Here is a 16329-nt window from a genome sequence, read left to right as displayed (position 1 = left end):
AAACCCAAAACCGTCAAAAGTTTTAAGTCAAGAGCAAAAATCAATCACTACCTTCACACTGTCCACAGGTGGGAAATACAAACCAAGACAGACAGGAGCTCCTGTGTGCGCAATAGAGCTGGTTTCTTCAAATGGAAAAGTGATTTAGCAGCTGTTTATGTATGAATGAAAAACAAAAGATACGACTGCAAACACCCCCAGGTTGTGTAGATATTTTTTAATTTTAAGTCAGCAATTAAACTACCTGAAATTGTTTGATGATTTCCATTGAAAAAATATTTTTTGCTGCCTCCTTTGCCTTTGACTTTGTCTTTAATTGCATAAAGTCAAAAAGGAACAACAAAGCGGATCATGAAGAGCCGACATGAGAGCAAGCCCTCAAAGGTCTGACTGAAAGTTGTAGAAAACACCCATTATTATTTTAAATATATTCATACATTGGTATGAGACAAAACTGCTTTTGACAAATAATCATGTTTAGCAATAGTTCTTAAAACATTAACTCTTTATATAGAAGTGAATTATCTATGGAAAATTCCCTACTTCTAACTAGGGAGACCAAATCTGAGTGGAGTGGTGTATGCAGTTCAATGCAGGGAGGAATGCTCTGATCTTTATATTGGAGAAACAAAACAACCTCTTCACAGACGCATGGCCCAACACAGACGGGCTACCTCCTCCGGACAAGACTCGGCTGTCCATCTACATCTTAAGGATAAAAGACATCTGTCTGATGACCATAATGTTTACATTTTAGACAAAGAAGACAGGTGGTTTAAAGGGGTGCAAAGGAAGCTGTTTATATTAAGAGAGAAAAGTCCACCTTAAACAGAGGGGGTGGACTCAGGTTTCCGCTCTCTAAAACCTACAACACAGCTATAGAGTTGATTTCTTCCCGCTATCATCTCGACCCCCATTGCAAAACATCTCACCTGGTCAGCCAGGCAAACAACGCCCCTAATGACTCCCCTTTTCTCAGGCACGGGTCAGTATCGGGTATTGCAGGCCAAAAAAAAAACTCAACAACTCTCCAGTACTAAAGGGTGGACATTTTCTTTTAGATCAATTTGCATGTTTTCTAAGCCATTACAAGGCTTTGTTGGTGCACTCTATAAAGCCTGGAGTTTAGCCCTAATCCAGACATTTTGAATTGAAAAAGCTTCCTGGATGGGAAGCAAAATGTCTTTAAACTTGTTATTTTTTTTTACTTTTTTGGAATTTTAGCTAGGAAGGACAAAACTTCCAGTTGAGTAAGTATAAATCAGGCAACAGCAACAATAAATAGTAGTTCACCTAAGGTGACATATCCTGAGTCAGAGAAATAATTAAAATGCTCTAAATAGCTGGAAAACATGGATAAGTCTCCAAAACTATGTTTCCTCCAGAAACAGTTTGGAAGAAAGTAACTAAGGTATACCAACACCCACGACTGGTTCTTTAGGAGGTTTTACAGGGAAACTGTATTTTTACAACGATATGTGAAGTTATAAATATGATCTGGACTTTAACTGGAACTCTGTGCTTTGGTCAGATAAGAGTAAATTGATTATTTCAATGGGGGAAAAAATTTTAATTGGGAGAAGTTTAAAACAAAAGATGAATATATGGTATGGATATATACAGTTGAGGATCAATAATGCTGCTGACCAATTTCCCATCCACAGGCCCTTAGGACCTTGTTAGAGAACATGAACTCTCTACAATCTTAAGAGATTTAAAATAAAAATCTGGTGGCCGTGAACTGTTAACTAAAAATGGATCCTCATTATTTCTTTCAGCAGAATGATTACCAAAAATTACTATATAATTAGATCTAGTCAGAATTTGTTTAATAGACACCAAATTAACCATCCTTTATAGCTATTCTGCATCCTAAACCTAGATCATATAGAGAACCTGCAGAATAAGCTCAGCGTTAGGGGATGCTGTACCTGGTCTGTGTGACCTAATAACACTGTTATAACATCTATTATCAGAGGTGAACAAAGGACTGAAACATTACCATCAATGAGCTTGAAAAGCTCAGTTCCTGCTGTGGTCACAGCTGATTCGCTCCTCCGGGAAACTTTACGGTAGCGGATCTTGTAGCTGGTGATTTCCCCGTTCTGGCCACTGAGCGGAGGAGGCTGCCACCGAACCATGATACTCTGAAAAAGTAAGAGCAGGAAAGAAATGACTCAGAAGCCAAACGTCTTATTTAGTGCATTTAAAGCCTGCATTTACAAAAGGGAACCTCATAGTTTATGCAGGAAGTGTCCCACGTTCAAACGAACGCTGTGGGGTGTTTTTGTGTTAATGCAACTCCCCAGGTTTCCTACTCTGCACCTCCCTTCCTCCTGACAGGGGAGCAAAAACAGCCGGGTCTGACATAAGCAAACACCCCTCTGAGCAGCGGTGTCAACCGATGCATTACGAGTGAAATAAAGATGAATAACCGAAGGGGGAACCCTGATGAGCTAGGTGAGAGCTGGGTTTGAAGATGCTCAGTTGGAGAGTCAGAGATGAATTTGGACCTTTTGTTAGCAGGCTGCGCTGTTGCTGGATGAAGTCATCTTAGTTTCTGTGTGTTTTAAGCGATAGTTGTTGAAGGGGGGGGGGCAGCTCAGCATGGGAGAACAGTTAATTAACACTCTCTCACTGTCACACTGATGCACAAAGAGCCTGAGTACATGCGCAAGCTCCACCCCTGCAGAGTCGAGGGAATCTCACAAATTAAAATTGGGTTAAGTGTGTTCAATTATTTCCATTTTTCTTATTACACTATGGACCACTAAACAGGGATGTGTGTTGCCTTTCTTTCATCTTCGCCTTGATCGTTGAAACACGTTTAATTGACTTTGTGAACTCCCAGGAGGGGGGGTGGGGGTTAACGGCAGATGACAAAAAATAGAAAAGAATACAAACACATTATTCTCACTTTGCCCTACAGGTGACGGAGAAGAACTCCGTCTAGGGATCTATGGAGGATGCATTTACATTCGATTTTCGATGTTTTCACCTATTAAACCCTTTGACGCTCTGAAGGTTTTTTTAAAGAACGTCAGTAAACAACCAACAATCAGCATTGCAAAGTTAGAAGAACACAGGGGGAGGTATATGCTGAAGTTACAGCAGGATTAGGTTTTATTATTACATCCAAAACATCCACCACATTTCTAAAAACTGCACCAACAATCCATCTGGACATGAACAGAGTAGGGTAAAAAAACATGTAAAAACATAACAAGGTGCATAAATTAACTCTAGGTCAGCTGTAGATATCCACAGCTCAGTTAGAAGATCAGTTAATAGTAAATTGCCTTGAGGTGACATGTATTGTGAATTTGTGCTATATAAATAAACTGAAAATCATTGTTGAAAGAAAGTAATCGGACATCTTGTGTGTAATTAAACATGTAATGTTATTCTGCTAGTTATGCGACTATAGCCTTAGAGTGCTGGAGGACATGGGGAACACTTTTCATCATTGTGCTTCATTCTATCTCTTTCTCCCATTCTGCAGTATTTGTTATTTCAACCCCTAACTTTATGTTCTCTCTGCTTTTCCTGTCATAGTAGCTTCATCTGGTCTGCTCCTCTATTGCTGTGACACCATCCTGCAGATAAATATCAGCCGGGCTGCAGCCGACAATGCCTAGATTGTAGATGATAGAGTTCGGACTGTTTTTCAGTGCTTAGTCCTGATTTTGACATAGCTTTGTGCTCAGCTTGTACTGTGACTAACTGTATGTGCTGTTTTTCAGCCCTTTGACATTGCAACTGGCTCAGAGTTCATCTGCTTGCCCTTATTGGAGCTAGCTTACAATTACCTTTTCTAACATAGAGTATTTATAGATCAGTGCTTCTATGTTTGTTTTGTTTGTCTCTTTTCTCACTTAACCCCAGCCGGCCTCAGCATATGGCTGCTCACGCTGAGCCTAGTTCTGCTAGAGGTTTCTTCCTTTTAAAAGGGAGTTTTTCCTCTCCACTGATGCTACATGCATGCTTGATTTGAGGGATTGCTGAAGAGTCAATAAGTCGCTGCAATAAGCTGGTTTTCTTTAGATAGAAAACCAATCTGACTGCAAGATCCAATGAAATTGTCTCTGTGAAGTGCCTTGAAATTATGTGTTGTTAATTGGTGCTATATAAATAAACTGAATTGAATTAAATGTATTTCTGAATGTTTTAGATGTCCCTTTTGACTCTGGAAGTGAATAAATAAATAGGGGCTTCATAGATATGGCAGCTTCCTATAGCATGCTAAGGGGGGGTAATGCAGTCAGTTGAACTGACCTCTACACCCAGACGTAAAGTTTTCATGACGGAAAGAAAGGAGATATCCCACCAGAATATCAATACAGACCAGCAGCTGTTACTGCAGTAAATGGAGGCCCTACTTGGTTTTTCACTCGGTTCAATGCAAGACACACAATTCAGATTTCTAATTTGAAAAAAGTTGAAAATGTTGTGTAATTATTCCTCAATTTCATCACTTTGCAAAACTTTTAGTTGGAATATGAGCTAAAATTTGAAAATGAAAAACAAAAGACGTATGGCCACAACATGCTAGGATGTGAAGAGCCTGGAGAGAAAAAAGAAAACTCTTATTTATCTTTCTATTTTAATGCACAGCTCACTGCTTAGTTCTTAATGGAAAAGCTAAAATGCAGATTCAAAAGAAAAGAAAATAACAATTTAAGTCTGTTTCATATTGGCTTTTTCTAGGCCTTTATTATCCATTCATAAAACTGTTCCCTTGAGTGCTCCCTTTTTTCACTCTTAATTTTGTGCAAGGCTTTTTTCCCACCAAAACACTCAGCCCAGCACGCCTCAGCAGGGGTGGTCAGTTTGCACGCAAGCTGGGAGGCTGCGATAGGATTGTCTGTCAGCACCCCACCCACCCCCCAGTCCGGGCTTTGCATCGACCAGTAGGGCTGAGTGCTGGCTGCTGCTTCAGAAGTCGATCCGTATGCACCCTGAGGTTTTGCCCATCTTTCTTTCTTTTCTGTAGATTCCTTTTTGAGCTCGCTGTCTCACATGTCAGAAGTGAGAAAGCTTTTGTAAATTTTAATCCATCACCCTGGTGGATATGTACAATAAATAGGCCCACAGCTCTCTGTTTGAAGATCAAATGGCTAAAACGGTGGGAGGCCGAGAACTGCGTTGACTTTTAATAGCATCGGCACCCGAAAGCTAGAAGCCACCTCTGGATGCTGTGTCCAATCAAGAACTTCCCACAAAAACTACAGTCTGCCTCAGTGTAATGCAGGAAATTCAGCATCAACACAAGAAAATATTGTGAGTAACCACTGCCATAAATAGTTTATTTTCTTCATTAGAAATTATAAGGAAACTAAATATTAAGGACACCAACATATAGACATTTGCTTTAAATGATACTCAGTAGGGGGAAAAGTAATTATCTCAGAAAATTGCAGCCAAAGCATCACTTTTGCTGTTCTTGTATCAATACAAGGGGGGGCAAAAAGTATTTGGTTGGTCACTGATTGTGCAAGGTCTCCTACGTAGAAGGATGAGAGGTTTGCCATTTTCATTGTGAAAATGCTTTTAAAGGAGTCACTGTTTTGTTGCCCAAGCTGTGTATTTTGGATCATTATCATGATGGAAGACCCAGCCACCTTCAACCTTCAATGCTCTCACAGATGGAAGGAGGTTTTGGATTAAAATCTAAGGAAACATAGCTTTATCATTCTTCGCTTCACATGGATCAGTCATCCTCTCCCCAAGCATGATGTTTACATACCCATGTTTCACAATAAGTTCTTTGGATGCAACTGAGCATTTTTCTTCCTCTAAATATGGAGAGCTGTGTTTGTGTCAAAAAGTTTTGCCTCGGTTTCATCTGACCACATGATATTCTCCCAAACCTCTTTAGGATCATTAAGACTGACCTGGACATGTACTGCCTAAAGCAGGGGGACATGTCTGGCACTGCAGGATCTCAGTCCCTCTCGGTCTAGTGTATTACTGATGGTAGCCTTTGTTCCTTTCATCCTTGCTCTCTTAAGGTCCCTCTTTGTAGTTTTGGGATTTTAGATCAACATTCCCATTATCATTTAGGCTACGTTCACAATGCAGGCCTTGATGCTCAATTCCGATTTTTTTGCGTTGCCGTTCACATTTCCAAATATATGCGACTTGTATGTGATCTCCTGTGTGAACTGCAGTCATACAACGCAAGTGTCCCGCATGCGCAGTAGAGGACGCAATGACATCACATGCCAGTGTGCTCTGTGTTTATGGAAGTAAACATGGATGGTAGTGCCGGAGCGCATCTAGCGATCTTTCCCAACCATAAAAACACAATCTTTTCAAGATGGTTAAACAATAAATACAACTCTCCGCATCATCGTCCGCCATGGTTGTTGTTTTTCTTGGCGCTTCTTAATAGGAAGATGCAGAATAGTGACCTTTGTCGGGTATTAATGGTGTTCAGGTCGGATGAATGCGCCCTCACGGTTCAGACACAGGACGCATTTGAAAAAATCAGCTTTGCATCGGTTTCAGGACCACAGAGCCAAGTGGCCTGGTGCATATTGGGAAAAAAACGGATCTGTGGTGTTCAGACTGCCATGAAAAGATCAGATCCAGGTCGCATATGAGCAGAAAAATCGGATTTGGGTCACTTCAGGCTGCAGTGTGAATATAGCATTTGACCCCAGAGGAATCTTGCATGTGGCCCCAGATCGAGGGATATTATCAATGGTCTTGTATGTCTTCATTTACCTCCAGTCCCTCGACAGCTGTAATTTATTTACCAACTAGCTTGGCTACTGTAGATCAACTCTTCCCAGCCTGTTGCAGGTCCAATTGTTTTCTTGGATTCCTTCAAAAGCTCTTTGGTCTTGGCCACAGTTGAGTGTGAAGTCTGAGGCTCAATATGAATACCTGATCATAGTTCCTATCCCTTTACCTTCCACCAGGTCCACAGTAGGAACACCATCCAGGGTAGGAAAGGAGCTCTGAACAGCTGTGCTGAATCCTGACAGCTTTCAGTCTTACGGGCATCATTACGAATTGGACACGCACATGACTAACGCTTGCCAAATTTCCAAAAAAGAACTACAAAAAAAGTTACACAAATGTAGCGAACAGCTGTAGCTCTATCTTATGAAGCCCAAAACATGGGTTTTATAAAAGGCCCACATGTAAGGAGCCCAACTGCCAGCGCTTTTCAGACAGAAATCATAGTGAATGTTGACTCATGTCCATTGTGGCCTGAGTGTCCTTATCAATTTTAGGTATTTCGATTTTCGGTATTACGTTCAAACATTGGGGCTGCTCAGTAGGGCAGTTAGTAGCACTTCTGCCTTGCAGCAAGAAGTTTCCAGGGCCAATTCCCTGCCCCGCTTCTTCCTACATGGAGTTTGCATGTTCTCCATGAGCATGTGTGGTAGAGACTGACATTTTTTCGGGAATCCCACGGGTCACGGGATTCCAGTGGGATTCCCGTGGGATGGGAGTTGGTATTAATAACGATCACGTGATGGGGACGGTACAGGATTAAACATTAACGGGAGCAGACGGGAGCGGGAGCAAATCAATAGTAACTAAAAAAAACTAGGATTGATGCCAAAAAATTAAATAAAATAGAAAGAAAAAAAATCCAGTACTGGTGCCGCCATTTTGTAGTTTTTTTCCTTGAAACCTACACTATAATGCGAGTCAAAAAAACTACACGACCCAAAAACCAACAGTGTTCCACTCTGAGTTTTTCACCCGCGCTTAAAAACAAGAATGGGAGTGGTGCAGGAGCGGGAGTCATTCTGAATGGGAGCGGGATGGGAGTGGGAGTAATTTCACCAGGAGTGGGACGGGACAGGATTTAGATTTCTTCTCTGGCCCGGGATCGGGACATGACACAATATTTTTCTGTAGGAGGTGGACGGGAGTGAAAATCCACTCCTGTGTAAGCCTCTAATGTGTGTGTTCTCTCCAGGTACTCCGGGTTCCTCCCACAGTCCTTAGGTGTGAATAGTCGTTTGTCCTTTTTATCTCTGCTGCCCTGCGATGGATTGCCGACCTGTCCAGTGACCGACCTGCACCCCCCCATAGACAGCAGGAGATAGGCACCAGCACCTCTCACAACCCCAGCTGGGATAGGCGTGATAGAAGGCTGGATGGATGTTCAAATAGGTGCCATTAATGCAGGTAACCAGTGGAGGACAGAAAAGCTTCTTAAAGATGTTGTTTCAGTACTGATATCTTGCTTACTTGTGGGTTATCGATATCACTTATTTTCCTCTATAATTTACAAATAGATTCTTTAAAAATCCTACAATGTGATTTACTGAATTTTCCACCTCATTTTTTTCTCATTATTGAGGTGTATAAATTATGAAAAATACAGACCTCTCTTGTCTTTTTAAGGACTTGGACAATCAGTGGCTGACTTTTTTCCCCCACTGTACATTTGAGCTGTAGGCTTCTAAGCCTGGTTTCATGTAGCAAGAGTGATACAGGATAAAACCTTCTGACAGACAAATCTCCTGTCAACGAAAGAATCGATCAGGGTCTGCGCACCCGACTGGGGCTGAAGCCTCTGATGTAGCTAATCTCACAGTGTAAAAGGCCGCTGCGGCCTGCAGGCTACAAATCTACTCAGCTGTTTGTGTCTGTTTGCTGCACACCTGGCAGTCAGGCAGGTTTTGGTGGAGACACAAGCTACATAAACAGTCTGGATTCGATTTGTTTGTGTTTAAGGTTATTTGTTTTCATTGTAAATCTTGAGGTTTTGGCATTTGCAACAAATGGTAAAGGTTTACACTTTTTTCTGCAGAAACAGAACTGTAACAGACTGTTTAGCCTGACATATTCCCCTTTATTTACTTAATGTCTTACCTTCGAGTTCTGAACTTCCAATGTGAGGTTTTGGGGAGGGGCGCTTGGAACTGAGAAGAAAAAAAAAACATCATAAAATTAAAGTTTCTAAAGTGAAAGAAATGTTGTTTAAAGCCTGTTCTATTGAGCAATGCTGACTTACAAAAAAAAACATTTAAAAACTGATGAAACAATAAATGTGTCCCAATCTCCTGAATCTTGCCGTCATTATTATTAACCAGTTTTCTGTTTATTTTCTTTTCAAACACTAAAATAATCAGCAGAAAAATCTCCATAAAGGTTGATTTATACAAACATGATAAAAAAAACATTTTCATTGAGTTTTGAACATATTCAAATCTCCCTGTTTTTTTGCATGGCTCTGGTGTCATCTTGCAGGGGATTTCTCTCCCTTCTATTTGTAACCATGATTTAGAACTCTCATTTAAACACGTTAAGCTTCACCAAAATGTTTTTTCCAAAAGGGACGACGGCTTAGTTCATTGAAATTTGCAGACAATAGTTTCAACACAGCTCTCTAAATACTCTGACGTTTTTCCCCCCATTAGGTTGTGCTTCAGATTGACTGAGCCAAAGCAACAGTTTGATTCAGAGTTTGGGCCTGACTTCAGCCATCAGACAGATGGCCTCACAGATGATCCAGCACTGCCTTGATGTGCAGGGAAGCTCATGTTTGACCTTAATGGCTGAAATTCACCCAAAACAACACAATGCTTGAAGACTGATGCTTGTAATCTGGTTTTCTGCAGATATTATGAAGGTCAAAGATCCCTACTTTCTCCTCATCTGCCTAATGGGTGCTGTGTAAATATGTTTAGTTGCAATCATGTAAAATAATATTTTTAGTGAGCCTGTTATCTTAAAACTCTACGAAACAAGCCATACTAACCCTTCTACATAATTTATGGCATGTGTTGTTTTGTCTTTTTGATATTAGTGTCGTGAGCCTGGTTTATGGATTTACGGAAACCAGGTCGTCTACGCAGATAACACAGATAAGCCAAAACACACAGCGCCACGGCCAGTCTTTGGGGAACACTCACGGGTGATCTGTGTGTCGTCCGGCGTTGGATGAGGGGTTGTAGACGGCCAACAAGTTTGTCAAATCGACACACGGACACCCACAATCTTAGCCAGTTCATGATTTCCCTCTTTCTTTGTAGCGTGGAATAATAGCGCAAAACACGCTTCAAAACTGGGCATAAATCAGAAATATCTGCATCATACCTGTGAGAAGCTAACTGCGACACACTGCTGCGGAAGTATAACCAGCCCTTTAGTGTTCATAGCAAACTCAAGACGGTCCTTTGATTAGAGTCTGAGTGAGAAAGGTCAAGAAATATGGTACAAACAGGTTGGCTGATCAATGCAGATGGCTTATAGGGTGTAGGGTCTTTAAGTGCTCTAGTTGTATGCGAGTGCCAGGCTCAGACTGGTAATCTGTGATACTGGGCATTTGCCCGGTGGGCCGGTCCTAATTTCAGGGTGCGAGGGCTGGCCCTCTTTAAATCATACAGGACCTAACCCTTAACCTATGGCCGAAGAACCTACCTGTGACAGTAAATAACTCAAGGAGCTCAAGAAGTAATACAATGTTATACTACCTGAACGATGCATGCAGCATATATAGCCCTAAAGTCTAAATTTTCCATTCAAATGATGAACTGACCATCAGAAAGCGTCCGAACAATGACATCCTCTGTGGAGACCCCGGGACCGTGCTTGTTATTAGCCACCACACGGAAGCTGTACTCTGTGTTCTTCTTCAGTCCAGCCATGGTGTATGACTGACCATCGATGTCAACATCCTGAAACAAAACATGTATAAATAATTATATTAAGTGAGAAATACTGGTTGGATATGGGTGAAAAAATACAGTGATATCGATCAGGCATGCAGGGAAAGTGCTTTATTTATCAAAAAACAGATTCTACCTACACACCAAAAACAAAACCTTAGCGTTCTGACTTTAAATGCAAAACAAGCTTGCTGTAAACAAGACAGTTCCAGCAGCTGTGCGTTCCTGATTTTGTTGCCTCACTTCACTAATTTCTGTTTTCAACTTGGTGTGAAAATGTCGTCATCCGCCGAGATACTAACTCTCCCTTCTGTGATTAGTTTGATTTGCTTCACAAATTGGTTCCACTGCCACATTCCCAATTACTTAAGACGGGGTACAGCCAGCTCTTAAACCGTGACATTTCAAAAATTAAAAGGAGAGAGATTTTTCTTCCAGAGAACTCTAATCACAAACTCAAACCTTGGGGTCAGATCTTCACCTGTGACCACATCGTCCTTCATAGATGATCTCTAACTTCCATTTGCCCTTTAATAATTAATATATTTCAGCCCTGAGTCGTTCTAACTTCATTTCTGTTTCGTTCACCTTTTTTCTCCTCTCTCCTGCTCATCTTCAGCTCTCTTCTCCAGGGAACCGAGGCGTCATTACTCAGCGCAGCGGCTGACGTTTCACCCATTATCATATTAAAGGCTTTTTAATGCATCAATGGCTTGCATCATGCGGCTGCTGGAGCTTATTCGGTATGTGAGCATCCATGTTACACCCTTATGACACTGCTGCAGGAACACTGGGAAATCCTATATGCTTTCTTTCTGTTCAGTTGCATGGTAGATGGCTGAGTCAAGAATGAATGAGTTCCACAGAAAAACAACTAAAAGGAAACCTACTGAATGATGTGTAAGTCTTTACACCATCAAATAGCTGCTAAATGGAAATAAACTAATTGCTACGTTATGGTCCAGCATAAGGTGATCTAACACATCTCCTGTTTTAAAGGAGAAGTCTGGTCATATTCAGAATTCAAACTTCAGAAAGTACTTTAAATATAAAATCATTACATACTGTTCAATAGATTATAAGTGTTTTTAATTAAGAGTAACTTTCATTTGAATGTGCTTTACTTTAGGCATCCATGTTTGTCAAAGAATACTACTGCCACCTACAGGTTTGTGACGTCACGGTGCGGTATCGGCTGTTGAGCAAGTCCCAGTGCTGTACCTGTTGTTTGTGACAACAAGCTATTATCCAAGTCATCTAGAAAACATTCTTCTTCCAAATATAAGCTACATATGACGTGTTTTTTTCTCTGGCCAGAAGTTTGATGGCAAATCCTACCTCTTTCATCCAACGACAAACTCGTCCATGGAGGTTCATGAATCCGAAAGGTGAAATAACCCTTTTGAAACCATGCCGAGAGCAGTCCGAGCACAGTAACCAAGATAATTGTTGAGTGTAAATGGCACACAAACCGAACCGGACCGTGCCAGATGCAACTGCGCTAAACTGGTACTAGTTCAACAGTAGGGCTCGGCGCGGATCAGTTCTGGCTCGCTTCTCAGATAACAAGGAGCACATGAGCAGACTACGTCATCACTTTACAACTTCAAGTAGTTGGTGGAAATGCACATCAGTAAGCTGCCTACCATGTGATGAACCTCAATGCCCTGATTAGAGTATTGTTTGTCCAATCCACTTCTCAAAAGTCGACTCTGTCAAGCAAATTCACCAAAGGCTCCCTTCTTTGCCTGACTCGCCACAAACAACGAAATATCACAAATGTAACCAAACACAACTTCCCCAATGTAAAGGGCCCCACCATTTTGATTTGTGTGGTTCCCTCCTTCAATCCTAGAGAACAGTAGTATCGTAGATTGTCACTAGGAGGCCTCGTGCTATCGAGCTCGGTTACTTGCGACCAAGCTCGCTAGCACGGTTAAGATCCAAACTCTGCACGGAACTTTCAGAGGGTAGTGTAAATGAGTCCTATATTTTCCAAAATTAGAGCAAAATGTTTGTGTTGTGTTATTTTTGTGTTTGTTTAACAAATTTAGCAATTTCTAACCTTATTTTTGGGTTTTATGTTTCTTAGCCTCGTTTTGTGTTTGCTAGTCCAAGTTCTGTAATTGTTCGCCTCATTGCCGTATTTGGTGGTTTTTATTATTGCTAGTTTTATTTTTGTGTTTGCTTGCCAAAATTTTTGTCAGCCATAATGGGGTGTTTGCTAGCCCCAGTTTTATAATTGTTAGCCTCGTTGTGTTTGCTAGCTAAGTTCTATGTCTTTCATTCTAATTTTTGGGTTTACTAACCTCATTTTGGTGTTTTCAAGCATGTTTTCACTTCTCAGCCGCAGTAGTTCATGGACTAAAATCATCTATTGTAACTGAGTTTGGACTATTTTAGGAGAAGTGCAGGCCAAAATGTCTACACAGAAATATAAAACCATAATAGGTTGTTATAAAATATTTTTGAAAACAGTTTTTGGCAACAACCCCTACAAGCAACTATGTATCGCCTTGATTAGTCCAAGAGGTCAGATGAATTAGATGATTTTTCACAATGGACAAAATAACCTGTTTAGTCTGAAAAGACATTCTGAAAGAAATTGAGACCTGTATTGACTGCTATGTGCAGCCAGTCGATGCTCTTACCTCTTCGGTACCGATACTTCTGTCTGTGTAGTAGAGCTTGTATGAGAGGATCTCTCCGTTGCCTGTGAGTGGTTTATCCCAGCTAAGGGAGACGGACGTCGGAGTGTTGGACACTGCCTGCAGGTTGGGAGCTGGACCAGGGACTTGTACTGGTTCAAAAAACAACATGAGGGGAAAAATTTAGACAGACATCATCTTAATGTTTATAGTTCTCATTATACATCCAAGGAAAGCAAATCCACTCTGAAAACAAATACGCTCTAAGCTTTTTAAGCCATGTTGGTGAATCAGGCTCAGACCAGTTACTTTGCTGGCAAAGAGAGAGCGAGGTTCAGCTTTAATTATTGATGCATTTTTAATGTTCCTAAAGATAAAACAAATGTGGGCTTCAAGAAAACCAACAATGTATATTTTTTTCCTTTTTGAAGTATTCCTATTGAGTAATGTTGGGGCTAAGTTTACAAGACAAGTAAACCCTACATAGACGTCATATATGTGTCCACATTTTGAAACAAAGAAAGCTCAGAATGAAAACTGAGACATTTCTCTCCAGAGATACCTTCCATCTTAGACAAGCTTTCAAAGCCAGAAATGAAATATTCTCACACTGCAGAGTTTTAGGTTTGGCTGAATGAGATACTCATGGAAATCTTCCAAAGGGGTTACACAACCAGATGTCCAAACCACATCAGCTGACTAATTTTGATGAAGAGGAGCAACGGTTATACTCTGCAAAAAAGTAATGAAACCCCTCAGACATTTTTTCTTACTTTATTTTTAGCTCTTGGCTGTAGGGTTCTTTTAGCTTTTGGCTGGGGGGGGGCTTGGCTGGAGCCTTCATTTAGTAATTGCTTTCTAGCCTTTAATCATAAAAATCTACAATATGTGTTGCTTCTACAGAGTCCTTCTGGGATTTTTCGAAGGTACAAAGACATAAAGTTTAATATTATGTCCAGGATTCAGCGGTTACTTGCTTATCATTACAAAACATCTTCCACTTGGGACATGACCAGCAGTCATGAAAGCAATCTCCAGGGACGAACCAAAAACTCCCTCCAACGAGAGAAGAGTGCACCAATTGGTGTTGATTTCTGCTTTAGAGTAATACTAAATCTGTTACAGTCTTCCATTCTTAGGAGTTTTTAATAGATAAAGTACTCCTCCAGAGTTGTAACCAAACTTCCTCTGATACATAAGACTGGATTCCTTATTCATAGATGTGAAATGTCTGTAAAGATTGCCAATGATTGCCTTTTTATAACTGCTAGCGCATGCATCCATGAAAATGCCCATTATCCCTGGATTTACCTCCAAGTCAGGGGTCATGACTTGACATTTTCCACATTTTTTCCACAGTAGAGCCACAATCTTCAATGCATTTTATTGGAATTTGATGTAATAGCTCAACACAAAGTAGGGCATGAAAACGAGAAGAAACAAAACACAAAAGCGATGAACAAAAAAAACAGACAAAAACAAAAATGATGCAAGGTTTTAAAACATTTTATAGAGAAAAAAAACGGCAAAGTGAGGAGTTAAATGTATTTTAGCCCGTTTACTCTCCCAAAACACGGTAAACAAGAGTCCTAATGTGTGTGTTTACAACTCATAAATCTAAGCAGAACAGAATAATCAAAGAAAGAAAAATTTTGGAGAAGCTTAAGGAAGGTAGGTTATGAAACAACATCCAAGGACCAACGTAGTCCTGCTCAGCTTTTCATCTGCAAATGGAAACAGTGTGGGAAAACTTCAATCAAATCAAGACATGTGCTTTCTCTTAGCTAACACGCAACACAAGCCTAGGATTAACCAGAAATGACACTTTATTAAATTTAGAGGAGTAGTGATTCACAGCTCAGATAGGAGAGACTACTAGTTATCCACTCCTTTAATCTGACTTAATGGGAAAGTGTCAAAAAAGGAGATCCCACACTTTACACGATAGCAGCAGTATAATACTGTGGGGTTGCTTTTCAATCATCAGCTCATCAGCATGGACACATTTTTAAATTCTTTAGAGTTTTGTTGATATGCTGAGCTGGTGGAGACACATCCTACTGCTGGAACTAGAACAAAATGTGGTTCCACACAACTTGGACTCAGATAGGCTGATAATAAATTCACCCCATGGAAAAAAGAAACAGTGTATCCTTTCCTTCCACCACCCAGTCATCTCCTACTTTCTGTTGGCTGTCAAATAAAAACCCCATGAACTATCCTGAGGCTTGTATCTGTAAGTTGGGAAACTGTGGAAACATTCAGGTATTTTGCATACTCCTCGATGCACCGGGAGGGGCTGAAAACTTTAAAGCCTTTTATGATTCCTGCTTCCTTGTCTTTACAGAAAAAGAAATAAAAACAAAAGCACATTTATGTTTTAGTAAAATGCTTATTTCTCACTATGGACCACAGAGTTATACTTTAATCTAAAAACATGGATGTAAAAGGCTGTCATATTAGAGCTGAAGGAAAGAATGAACAAGAAAATGTTTAAGCTTGTCTAATAATTAAAACCTCCATGTTTGGTGCAGGCATACATGCAGTAAATGTGCTTGTTCCTGTTCTGCTCTGGCACTTTAGATTAAAAGCAAAGCAATAAAGCTGAATAGTTTTCCTTGAGGCAGACTTAAAGCATCTCTGTTCTGTATACAATATGTAACCTTTAGCTGCAGGTTCTGTCGGCGCAAGAAAGACCCCCCCCCCCCGCCATATGTCAGCATGCATAAGTGCTGGAGGTGTTTTGTGTGCATCTGTGTACAAGCGATTTCAACCAGTCCCTGTTGGGAGAAAATGCAGGGCAGTGCTGTGTGCACATACCAGGCTCTCAGATGCAGGTCAACAGTTTAAACTCCAATTCATAGCATGTCCTCAAACTAAAGACACACCACCAAGGTACAGCCCACCCTCGCCGCTGTCCCTGGGGGTCCCCCTGCTCCTGTTGGCAAAGGCATTAAGGTGTAGTGTGAATGTTTGCATATTTGTGTGTGCGGACCCATCTGGCCAGAATCCAATAGGGACACGTAGGAAAACAGAAG

The 16329-nt window shown here is 40.8% G+C and overlaps 1 protein-coding gene across 13 annotated transcripts in view; it reads right to left on the bottom strand.

The window, feature by feature from the left end:
* neo1a (neogenin 1a) overlaps nt 1–16329 on the bottom strand; it is a 241761-nt gene that overhangs the window by 31610 nt on the left and 193822 nt on the right. For all 13 annotated transcript variants that reach the window (XM_038289805.1, XM_038289807.1, XM_038289794.1 and 10 more), the window contains exons 10-13: nt 13295–13443; nt 10514–10652; nt 8845–8894; nt 2003–2147 (exon numbers count right to left, since the gene is read on the bottom strand). In XM_038289805.1, the coding sequence (XP_038145733.1) occupies nt 2003–2147; nt 8845–8894; nt 10514–10652; nt 13295–13443 (483 nt within the window). The remainder of the gene's footprint in view (nt 1–2002; nt 2148–8844; nt 8895–10513; nt 10653–13294; nt 13444–16329) is intronic.

The sequence above is a fragment of the Cyprinodon tularosa genome, unplaced genomic scaffold (genome assembly GCF_016077235.1).
Source record: "Cyprinodon tularosa strain WSP-4 unplaced genomic scaffold, ASM1607723v1 ctg272, whole genome shotgun sequence".
Taxonomy (NCBI): Eukaryota; Metazoa; Chordata; class Actinopteri; order Cyprinodontiformes; family Cyprinodontidae; genus Cyprinodon; species Cyprinodon tularosa.
The sequence above is the reverse complement of the archived record's forward strand: the minus strand, read 5'-3'. Positions and strand labels throughout refer to the sequence as shown.